The sequence below is a fragment of the Ranitomeya imitator genome, chromosome 3 (genome assembly GCF_032444005.1).
Source record: "Ranitomeya imitator isolate aRanImi1 chromosome 3, aRanImi1.pri, whole genome shotgun sequence".
Lineage (NCBI taxonomy): Eukaryota > Metazoa > Chordata > Amphibia > Anura > Dendrobatidae > Ranitomeya > Ranitomeya imitator.
The window spans coordinates 418763221-418775677 of NC_091284.1; the positions used below are offsets into that span (position 1 = coordinate 418763221).

Here is a 12457-nt window from a genome sequence, read left to right on the forward strand (position 1 = left end):
ACCCTTATAACTCCCTAACAAAAAAAAATTTGGTTCCAAAATTGTGCTAATATAAAGTAGACATGTGGGAAATGTTACTTATTAAGTATTTTGTGTGACATATCTCTGACTTAAGGGCATAAAAATCCATTTTTTTCACAAATAAACGCAAGTCTTATCAAAGAAATTTTACCACTATCATGAAGTACAATATGTCAGGAGAAAACAATGTCAAAATCACCAGGATCGGTTGAAGCGTTCCAGAGTTATAACCTCATAAAGGGACAGTGGTCAGAATTGTAAAAATTGGCCCGGTCATTAACGTGCAAACCACCCTTGGGGCTTAAGGGGTTAATCCCTGCACCCACTATATTTACACCCTTGATTAAAGGATACTAGCTAACGGGACTAAAATGTCTATTACGGTAATTATGGATTCTATTCCTGAATAATTATGCTTTTACCTTACTCTACTAACTGATGTATCCATTTTTATAAAATAGGAATTGATTTGTAGACACTATATGGGCCCAAATGAGATATGAATTGCTTTACGGAATCACATTTGACATTGTGACATTTCTTGCCGGATCAGACTTAATATCTTTTACTCATCACCCCCTTTTTTTATTTAAATTTTTTTTTTTTTTTTTATAGTATTCCACCTGAGTGCTGCTTTTATTTTTATTTATTTTCTTACTTTCCCGTTCTTGATTGTCCTTATGAATAATGGTACCCATCTGCCTATCCCTGACTGTTCCTATCAGTAATAGTACCCATACGCCTGGAGAGGGGCAGTGTGGGGAGGACCTCGCGGAGAGGGGCAGTGTGGGGAGGACCTCGCGGAGAGGGGCAGTGTGGGGAGGACCTCGCGGAGAGGGGCAGTGTGGGGAGGACCTCGCGGAGAGGGGCAGTGTGGGGAGGACCTCGCGGAGAGGGGCAGTGTGGGGAGGACCTCGCGGAGAGGGGCAGTGTGGGGAGGACCTCGCGGAGAGGGGCAGTGTGGGGAGGACCTCGCGGAGAGGGGCAGTGTGGGGAGGACCTCGCGGAGAGGGGCAGTGTGGGGAGGACCTCGCGGAGAGGGGCAGTGTGGGGAGGACCTCGCGGAGAGGGGCAGTGTGGGGAGGACCTCGCGGAGAGGGGCAGTGTGGGGAGGACCTCGCGGAGAGGGGCAGTGTGGGGAGGACCTCGCGGAGAGGGGCAGTGTGGGGAGGACCTCGCGGAGAGGGGCAGTGTGGGGAGGACCTCGCGGAGAGGGGCAGTGTGGGGAGGACCTCGCGGAGAGGGGCAGTGTCGGGAGGACGTCGCGGGGAGGGGCAGTGTCGGGAGGACGTCGCGGGGAGGGGCAGTGGGTGGGATAATTTGTGCAGGAAGCACAGTGAGGGGCAATTATTTATTCAGGGGGTGGGACAAGGGAGATTTTTACACATGGGGCAGTATAATGATCCTTTTATTTCGGAGGGCACCGTGTCAAGATGTGCTGCAAAAGACCAAAGAAGGAAATCTGGAGAGAAAAGCAGTGGGAGTGAAATCTCATGACATCTGTACTACATGGAGACAAAAGGGATGGGAATGACTCCAATCATAGAAGATGTCACCTATAAGGTACATGTTCATTTGTGATACTGCCTGTGTGTCATCAGAACTGTGGTTCTTGTATGATCCAAGTTTGATGATGGCTGGCAACAACAACTCCCAGTATCTCTTTACCACTGCTAATGACATATTGGGAGTTGCAGGTTCCAGCAACACAATTACGGTATTTAGGGGGCTGACCTGACACTACAGTTGATCACTGCACTAAGCTTGGTGCTGTATACAGGTACAGACGGCGGCTCTGGCGACCCTATTTGTGAACTGACGATGGTTCAGATCTTGCACACATGCAGCAATCCATAGCGTGATATATGACTATGTTAAAACTTACAAATGCTAAAACTTAAGAGATTTGGAGGAGGATTTGGTGAATTTCTGCTGCAAAAAAGAAAAAAAAAGAAATCAGTTTAAGTTCGCGTGTGTTCAAACTAATTTTTTGTGGAGCATAAACTTTCCAAATCCTCAAAACTTGGATCTGGTGATGCCTTATGTACTGATGGTGGTTCTGGTAATGTATTCATGCAAGTGCCCCTTGGGATTGGTTCAGTATGGGAATGTGCCCCGCTATTTTACAGCCTGCTCTTGTGCCAACTGGGTTGCAAGATCTGAGCAGCATCAGCCTCCCTGCGCTTCCCCCATACTGCAGGGGCACGCTACCTCTGCTAGCAGCATTGGAGGGGGCACAATTCGCACACGGACCCCGGATCAGAGCTCGCTGCCGATTAACCACTTATATAGCCCTGGTAATCGGAATGCCCACTGCGCGCCCCTCCCCTCACTGAGGCGCAATAATAGTGGGGTGCCGATGGGTTTCCAAGGTTACCACAGTCCTGCTGACGGCCACCATCTTGGATATCCTGTGAGTAATGCCGTATATAGAAGTAGAACATGTAGCACGAGCGATTGCAGGGTCAAAAATCGTAGGACTAAAATTCCAATATACAAGTATTTAACCCATAAAAGCCGAACACTAAAAAAAGTTATTATAAAAAAAAAATAATAATGACAATGTTGTGTGTACCCCATAATGGTACAAATAAAACCACAGCTTGGAATGCAAAAAGAAAAGGGTCCTTACAAAAAAACAAAACACAAATTAAAGGTTGGGTTTTTTTTTTTTTTTAACAAACTTCAGTTTGGATTTAAGCCCCTGGAGTGATGGGGGCACAGACAATGGCGGAGCCGGGGGTCTCACCAGCCCACCACATCTGGACACGTTTACCAGATGGAAGGCAAATGGGGTCTCAGAACCGCAAGAAATAAGGACGGAGGAGAAACCCCTCACTGAGGCTGAGCGCGTCCTGAGGGGCTGCCGGGGAAGAGCACGGCATTTGTGGCCGCCCCCAGTACCCGGCCAGTGGCAGCCGATGACGTCACGCCGCTACGTGCACCCCGTCCTCACCGCTCAGAACTTGCTCGTAGCTTCATGCTGCTGCCGAGAGGCGAGACCGTCCGCGCCCATCTCCGTCAGCGGCGACACTCGGCAGGTCACAGGTAAGCCGCGCTTTCCGGGACACTCGGGTTCCGGCTGCTACCGGTATGACGGGCGGTGACGTCATGTGGGAGGCGGAGCTACTGCCAACACTCCGGCTCCTGAGCGCTCACACGTATAGGGGGAGGGGATGGACGCTTACGTCGTTGCCAAGGACAAGGTGGCTGGCGTCTATCGGCCTTAGCAACGGGACTCCGACTCAGGTGACTGATATGTTGTATCTTTATTATGTGGGGAGCGAGTGGTGCATTAGTGGGGTAATGTACGCGGTGTGTACTGTCTGCAGGGCAGAGGTGTGCGGCTCCTGCTGTGCTCCCCAGCTGTCAGGGCCCGGGCTCCAGCACTGGTGACTGTCACATCTCCCCATCTCACTCCCACCGGGGACAGTGACACATGTCCAGTAATCATCTGTTAGAACGGACCCAGATGAATTTTATTTATAAATATCTAAAAGGCCACCAACCTGTGGCTGCACCAAGAAAAACAAAACAACAAAACACACTGTGACAAAAACTAGTGTATGGGGGGAAAGATAATCCCTAAATCGTGTCTATGCTGGTCGCTGCCTACCAGCGGGGGGTTGGCGCCCTAGAGGGAATGTTATGGCGCCCCCGCTCCGCGACGGCTTACCCTAGGGTCCCTAGTATTTCCAATGGGTCCCTCTACCCACACAATGACAATGTGCTAAAGGTACCCCTAATAAGCTAGACAAGTGACACACCTACAGTCATGGCCAAAACTATTGAGAATGAGACAAATAGTAATTTTTCCAAAGTTTACTGCTTCATTTTTGTAATGGCAATTTGCATATACTCCTGAATGTCAGAGTGATCAGCTTAACAGCAATTACTGTACTTGCAAAGTCAATATTTGCCCAGAAAATGAACTTTAACACCCAAAACACATTTCAACATCATTGCAGTCCTGCCTTAAAGGGAACCTGTCACCTGAATTTGGCGGGACCAGTTTTGGGTCATATGGGCGGAGTTTTCTGGTGTTTGATTCACCCTTTCCTTACCCGCTGGCTGCATGCTGGCCGCAATATTGGATTGAAGTTCATTCTCTGTCCTCCGTAGTACACGCTTGCGCAAAGCAATCTTACCTTGCGCAGGCGTGTACTACGGAGGACAGAGAATGAACTTGAATCCAATATTTTGGCCAGCATGCAGCCAGCGGGTAAGGAAAGGGTGAATCAAACACCAGAAAACTCCGCCCATATGACCCAAAACTGGTCCCGCCAAATTCAGGTGACAGGTTCCCTTTAAAAGGAGCAGCTAACATCGTTTTAGTGATTGATCCATTAACACAGGTGTGGGTGTTGATGAAGACAGGGCTGGCGATCAATCAGTCATGATTAAGTAAGAATGATATCACTGGACACTTTAAAAGGAGGCTGGTGCTTGGTATCATTGTTTCTCTTCAGTTAACCATGGTTATCGCTAAAGAAACACGTGCAGCCATCATTGCACTGCACAAAAATGGCCTAACAGGGAAGAGTATCGCAGCTACAAAGATTGCACCTCAGTCAACAATCTATCGCATCATCAAGAACTTCAAGGAGAGAGCTTCCATTGTTGTCAAAAAGGCTTCAGGGCGCCCAAGAAAGACCAGCAAGCGCCAGGACCGTATCTTAAAACTGTTTCAGCTGTGGGATCGGACTACCAGCAGTGCCGAGCTTGCTCAGGAATGGCAGCAGGCTGGTGTGAGTGCTTCTGCATGCACTGTGAGGCGGAGACTCTTTGAGCAAGGCCTGGTTTCAAGGAGGGCAGCAAAGAAGCCACTTCTCTCCAGAAAAAACATCAGGGACCGACTGATATTCTGCAAAAGGTACAGGGAGTGGACTGCTGAGGACTGGGGCAAAGTTATTTTCTCTGATGAATCCCCTTTTCGATTGTTTGGGACATCTGGAAAGCAGCTTATTTGGAGAAGAAGAGGTGAGCGCTACCACCAGTCTTGTCTCATGCCAACTGTAAAGCATCCTGAAACCATTCATGTGTGGGGTTGCTTCTCAGCCAAGGGAATCGGCTCACTCACAGTCTTGCCTAAAAACACAGCCATGAATAAAGAATGGTACCAGAATGTCCTCCAAGAGCAACTTCTCCCAACCGTCCAAGAACAGTTTGGCGCCCAACAATGCCTTTTCCAGCATGATGGAGCACCTTGCCATAAAGCAAAGGTGATAACTAAATGGCTTATGGAACAAAACATAGAGATTTTGGGTCCATGGCCTGGAAACTCCCCAGATCTTAATCCCATTGAGAACTTGTGGTCAATCATCAAGAGACGGGTGGACAAACAAAAACCAACAAATTCTGGCAAAATGCAAGCACTGATTATGCAAGAATGGACGGCTATCAGTCAGGATTTGGTCCAAAAGTTGATTGAGAGCATGCCAGGGAGAATTGCAGAGGTCTTGAAGAAGAAGGGTCAACACTGCAAATATTGACTTGCTGCATTAACTCATTCTAACTGTCAATATAACCTATTGGTGCTCATAATATGATTGCAATTATATTTCTGTATGTGATATAAACATCAGACAAACACTAATAAAAACCAGAGGCCAGCAGATCATGTGAAAATATAATTTTGGTGTCATTCTCAAAACTTTTGGCCATGACTGTATGTATAGGGAATCCTAAGCCCCAACACCGTGAAAATAAAAACAAAATGAGAACATGTGGTAGTCTTTTGACGGTCATATAAGATACAGATTAAGCACCTGATCGATCCCACTTGGATCCAAAAATTCTTTGTGTTAATAGCTGCAATCCAAGCGTGTCTGTGCAGTGGGTCACAATCAGTATCAAATCCTATGGATTCATATGTAAGTCACGGAATGGGCCAACTGCCCGATGAATCGTGACCTATCACGCACAGATAAGTACCAATGCTGTACACAGAACAAAAAGACCCCTGTCAACATCACTTGATCATATATGAAGCTGCACAATTGGTACTCATCGTTAGGTGCCGCGCCGTCAGCCCACTGTCATCAACCGCCTCAACGCGTTTCGCCCCTCTGGCTCACCAGGAGGCCCGATAGATCTGTCATGTGTCTCGATAGTCAAACCTTCATCTTCACCGTCAAAAGCCTACCACATGTTCTCATTTTGTTTTTATTTTCACGGTGTTGGGGCTTAGGATTCGCTATACATAGGTGTGTCACTTGTCTAGCTTATTAGGGGTACCTTTAGCACATTGTCATTGTGTGGGTAGAGGGACCCATTGGAAATACTAGGGCTATCTAGGGACCCTAGGGTAAGCCGTCGCGGAGCGGGGACGCCATAACATTCCCCCTAGGGCGCTAACCCCCGCTGGTAGGCAGCGATCAGCATAGACACGATTTAGGGATTATCTTTCCCCCCATACACTAGTTTTTGTCACAGTGTGTTTTGTTTTGTTTTTCTTGGTGCAGCCACAGGTTGGTGGCCTTTTAGATATTTATAAATAAAATTCATTTGGGGTTTTCTATGATTATTTTTTTCAACTATCCCATAACAGAGTGATAAAATATTAGGAATTCTGTAGAACGAACCCAGGAACAACCCGTTGACGAGTTTTGCACACATTACTTTTTTGTCTGGCTGAAAAAACTAATTTCAACTGGGGCTGGTGTTTTTAACATTGAAATCTATGGAAAATGGATCCATTCTATAGCCTTCCGTCTTCTTCCATATGAAACTGATCCAGTCAGCAAAAAACGGATCCTTTTCAAATGGGAGAATAATGGATGGCTGATTAATGATCCATTTTCCATAGACTTCAATGTATAAAAAACAGATCCAGTTGAAATCAGATTTTTAGCTGGACAAAAAATTAATGTCTGCCCAAGTTGCTAATGGATTGCTGTTATATCCGTTCTAACGGACAGGACATGTGAACATAGCCTCATGCAGTGGTCATTCTGATAGAAGACGTCAGGCCACGCTCACACGGTCAGTATTTTACCTCAGTATTTGTAAGCTAAAACCGGGAGTGGGACAGTCAGAGGAAAAGTATAATAGAAACATATGCACCACTTCTGTATTTATCACCCACTCCTGGCTTTGGCTTACACATACTGAGGTAAAATACTGAGGTAAAATACTTAATGTGTGAATGTGGCTTTAAAGGGAACTTGTCACCCCCAAAATCGAAGATAAGCTAAGCCCAAAGGCATCAGGGGCTTATCTACAGTATTCTGTAATGCTGTAGATAAGCCCCTCGATGTATCCTGAAAGATGAGAAAAAAAGGTTATATTATACTCACCCAGGGGCGGTCCGATCCGATGGGTGTCGCGGTCCGGGCCCTCCCGTCTTCTTACGATGACGTCCTCTTCTTGTATTCACGCTGCGGCTCCGGCTCCGGCGTACTTTGTCTGCCCTGTTGAGGGCAGAGCAAAGTACTGCACTGCACAGGCACCGGGCCTCTCTGACCTTTCCCGGCGCCTGCGCACTGCGGTACTTTGCTCTGCCCTCAACAGGACAAAGTACGCCTGCGCCGGAGCCGCGGCATGAAGACCAGAAGAGGACGTCATCGTAAGAAGATGCAAGGCCCCGGACCGCAGCAGGACCGCCCCTGGGTGAGTATAATCTAACCTCTTTTTCTTATCTTTCAGGATACATTGGGGGCTTATCTACAGCATTACAGAATGCTGTAGATAAGCCTCTGATGCCGGTGGGCTTAGCTCACCTTCCATTTTGGGGGTGACAGATTCCCTTTAAAGGAGTGGTTGAGTGGAGTAGGATAGGTGAAGAGCTGAAGACCAGTGTGGGGGGTCCAACCACTGGAAATTGCAGTAATCTTCAGAACTTTTATCCCAGTTATTATTCACACCTAGAATGGAGCGGCTGTGCACATGCCTGACCACTGCGCCATTAATTTCCTAGGGTGCTGCACTTTTTCTGGAAGCCCTGTTAAAAATGAATGTTGCTGTGGTTGGGCCTGTGCCCCATTCTGCCGGTCGGTGCAGGTTTCACTGGTTGGACCCCAACCGATTTGTAAATTATTATCTATCCCTTGGATAAGTGGTAACTTATCTTCACTAGACAACCATGTGACATCCAACCAAAATGAAATGTACACAGTCGTGTGCCCCAATACAACATAAAGGCACAATGGCGCCAAGGTGTCTGCCATAAATCCCACTCCTGCAAGCTTCTGAGCGGCCCTGAATGTCCTGCTGCCCCTGAATGTGACATGTGATGCCTCTTGGACTGTCCTACTTGTTTTTTCGGAATCATTTATAAGCAGAAATACAAATGATCTTTATAAAATCACATTCAGAGACCACTTACCATATTGGCTATTTGGCTTAGCTGTGCTTCCCTATGAGAGGCTGGTTCACCTGTTACCACATTCAGTTTGTTTTGCCTGACTGGCACCAAGTATAATGGCTCCCTCACTGTCCTGTCTGCAGGTGCACCCAGGATTCTATGCATTTGTGAATCAGTACCACTTGTTACATGGTAAAATAATAGTAGTAGGTTTTCATTGGTTGAGGTGTAGTTTACACTAGCATAAGTCATTCTCTGCAGTGACCACTAGGTGGCGATGTTGCTTCTTTTATAAGGATTGGAAGCAGAGACAAGTCAGTGTCAGACATACAGTAGGTGCCCACCAAAGGAATGGAATGACACTCATGGAGAGGTGTCCTGTGTTTGGTCTGATGAAGGGGAGCAGGTCCCCAAAGTGTGTAACCTTTTAAGACACTTTATGAATAAAATAACATCTTTTACCTTATCTTTGAAACAATGCTACATTCTGTTGGAGTGACAGCGCCAAGTATAGTATCTTTTTTCTTCTATATACCTACTGTTATCAGGTGAACACTCCAGAAGGCACACCAGGAGAAGCCAGGCATCTGCAATCACTACCATTCCCTTTACCCCAGAGTGAGGTGCGCTACTAACAATAGAAGTGAGCACCCCCTTGTACCTCTGTATCTCTGGGTACCTTTGTTTTATATACTAATTTGTCAAAACATATCACACGAGGCGTCATTCCCTTTCCATTGTTATTTTTTTAATAGATGTAAAAAATGATTAAAATATTATCAGAAAGTTGCTGTGAACGTAAAGCCGTACTGTATGCGATGTATCTGTCAACCAGTGTGCGTTCACGCAGCCAAATAGTTTTTGGCTAAAGTAGATGTAAAAAGTGGCACACTCTGTGTGTATGTCTGATGTCCACGGCTGGACAGCAAAATGCTACATGCACCCCCAGACGCAAAACTGACCCCTTAGAAAACTTTATAGGGTTAATCAAAAAGATTTGCACTCCTCTGGTCCGGTTTCCAGTCCTGTGATCCAGATCATAGCAGTCTTCACATCTGTGGCTGGCATGTTCCATTCTGGATGCCTCTGGTGTATACAGGGCCCCTGAACGCTTGTCAGGACATCAAATGTGGTCTAGTGACTAAGTGACCTAGTAAGCGAAAGGGGGGCCCAGGATGCCGGCCGTGAAGGTGAAGACTGCCCTGGTCCAACTGCCAAATTCCACAGATGCAGTGTTGGACTGGGGTGCTAAGGGCCCACCAGAAACCAACTACAGGGCCCCACTTTTCAACTTTTAAATGAGAATACCAATCATACAAATATGTACTCACAACTAACAGAGTGGAACACCAGGAAGTAAAGGAAGGAAAAAAATCACAGACAAATCACCAAGCAGCAGTCTCTTGAACAACACTCCAAATGCCTCTTCCAACAAACAAAACCTCCTACTCCAGAACCAGGCAGTATGAATCTAACACTGGCTATCCCTGATTGCCAGAGGTGAGTATATGTAGCAGAGGGGAGTGGCGAACACTGAACAGCTAAGATCATCAAAGCAGGAAAGCTTCAGAAGCGCTCAACTGAACAGATTAACCCCTGCACCGCTAGCAGAAACCTGCACTGTTTACTGTGAAAGTGAAGTGCTTCTAATCAGTGCAGGAGTATGTGAAATCAGACACCACGGTCTTCTCGCCCCTCTCTGTCACGGTAAACCCGTGACACCAGGTATGATATTCTCTGAAACGCTTCAGATAAATTATAGTTAGAAGACCTGGCCAGGGACTTTAGAAAGAGATGAGATTAGTCCGACGCCGTCCATGGCGGGCTTTTTCTCAGACAATTCTAGTAGGTCTCTAATGATGCACATACATGGATCTATAATGTATGTTTTATTTGAATCGCGGGGCATGTCAGAGAAAAATATACCTGGCTGGAATTACACAGATGGGATGTATAATGGTATATAGTTTTCACCAGCTTGCCAAGGGAGGGGGCGAATCATTCTCATTTAAAAAGGCTAGAAGCTCTATAGCTGGAAATTACAACGCTCAGCACTATCACCGCCATTCAGCGCTGTATGCAACATGGGCCAATCACAGCACAGGTCTCATCTCTGTGCTCCATGGTAATGAATGAGAGAAGAGATGTGATTGTCTGCCAGCTGCTACAGGAAGGTTATGAGCTGGGGCAGAGGTCCTGTAGGGGGTGCAGTAAAAGGAAATAGGTAGTTCTAATCAGAACGTACAGTTCTTAAAGGGAAAAAGGTTTACTGGTTCATGGTACTGGGACATTATGTTATTGTGCTGATACTTGGCTGTAGCAATATAAGAGGACAAGTCACAGATGTCCTCATAAAAAATCATGCCAATGTTGTGACCTCCTTTCCTAAGTTTTATTTACATTGGGCATAATTGTGTGGCAGCTGCAGATTTTGTGATGGCACAGTGCCAACTTCCTTTTGCCATGGTGATAAATAAGCTCTTCTACATGGAAGCAAAATATATTCCTATCAGTTTATTAGCTACTTTTTCCCCAACAAATGCCAACCAGAAGTGCCAGCTGCAGAGTGATCAATAAATGTGGGCATGCAGGGGGTGTATATTGTATAGTATTGTGTATTATCAGGGTATCTAGGGCATATTATGCATGAGTACTATCAAGGGTGTATATTGTTAGCTTGGTGTAAATGATCACCTTATGGAATACTACTACTTTATCCTGTAATACTGTTTCTGATGTAGGCTAGCCACACCCTTTTATTCAAGCCACTCCCCTCAAAGCACACTCGCTTTTATTTAGTCCAGGGATGGGGAACCTCAGGCCCTAGGTCCATTAACGGCCCTCGATGACCTTTTATCAGGCCATCGGTCAGATTCTCAGGAACTGCATTCTTGGGCAGGGAGGTGTATTTTGATTGCCACCAGCTTATTAATTTATTCTTGCTCTGTTAGCACACACACACCGTGTTCACTACTGAACACTGAAGGGCATGCAATGAAAGATCACATCCTGCCATGGATATTAACCCCCCGCCAGCCTAAAAATAGAAGCCCGCAACTGCCCAGAAAAGGCACATCTATTAGATGCTCCAATTCTGGCACTTTGCCCGGCTCTTCCCACTTGCCCTGTAGTGGTGGAAAGTGAGGTTCATATTGGTGGGGTTGATATCACCTTTGTATTGTCAAGTGACATCAAACCCACGGCTTAGTAATGGAGAAGCGTGTATAAGACACCTATCCATTACTAATCCTATACAGTTAGTCGGTTTACGACAGTCTCGGGTTACGTGCCGATCGCCGGAAGAGCAGGAGAGACTGATGAGAGCCACGTTCAGCACCCGGCACCGGGGAGCAGCGCTTATTGTAACGCTTCTTCGCTGGCGCCCATCCGTATGGTACTGATGCGGCACACAGATGCCACACGTGTGCCACAAGTATTACACACACGGACACTGACATCTCCGGTACTGGAAATATCAGGACATGTGAAAGAGACCTTATAGCGGGTTTTTATGATTGGCTACTGTCACACACTAAAGACACTTTTTATTGCAAAAAAATATTTTTTGCATCATCACAGTTTTAGAGCTATAATTTTTCCATATTTTGGCCCACTGAATCAAGTGATGGCTTGTTTTTTGCGGGATGAGTTGACATATTTATTGGTACCATTTTTGGGCACATGACATTTTTTGATCACTTTCTATTCCGATATTTGTGAGGCAGAATTAATAAAAACCAGCAATTCAGGAATATCTTTTTTAGGGGGGGTTATGCCGATCTGTGTGTGGTAAAATGGATAAAGCAGTTATATTCTTCAGGTCAGTACGATTACAGCGATACCTCATTGATATCTTTTTTTATGTTTTGGCGCTTTTATACAATAAAAACTATTTTATAGAAAAAATAATTATTTTTGCACCACTTTATTCTGAGAGCTGTAACTTTTTTTTATTTTTCCACTGATGGAGCTATATGGCGGCTTGTTTTTTTTTGCGGGATAAGATGACGTTTTCAGTGGTATCATGTTTATTTATATCCTTCTTTTTGATCGCGTGTTATTCCACTTTTTTGTTTGGCGGTATGATGATAAAGCATTGTTTTTTTGCATGTCAGCCCTCTGCCGGCTTCC

General features: G+C 45.9%; 1 protein-coding gene across 2 annotated transcripts in view; it reads right to left on the bottom strand.

The window, feature by feature from the left end:
• The window catches only part of RNFT1 (ring finger protein, transmembrane 1), a 35080-nt gene extending 31944 nt beyond the window's left edge, over window positions 1–3136 (bottom strand). For both annotated transcript variants that reach the window (XM_069757205.1, XM_069757204.1), the window contains exon 1: window positions 2978–3136. In XM_069757205.1, the coding sequence (XP_069613306.1) occupies window positions 2978–3003 (26 nt within the window). In that variant the 5' untranslated portion in view covers window positions 3004–3136. The remainder of the gene's footprint in view (window positions 1–2977) is intronic.
• Window positions 3137–12457: the final 9321 nt, after the last annotated feature.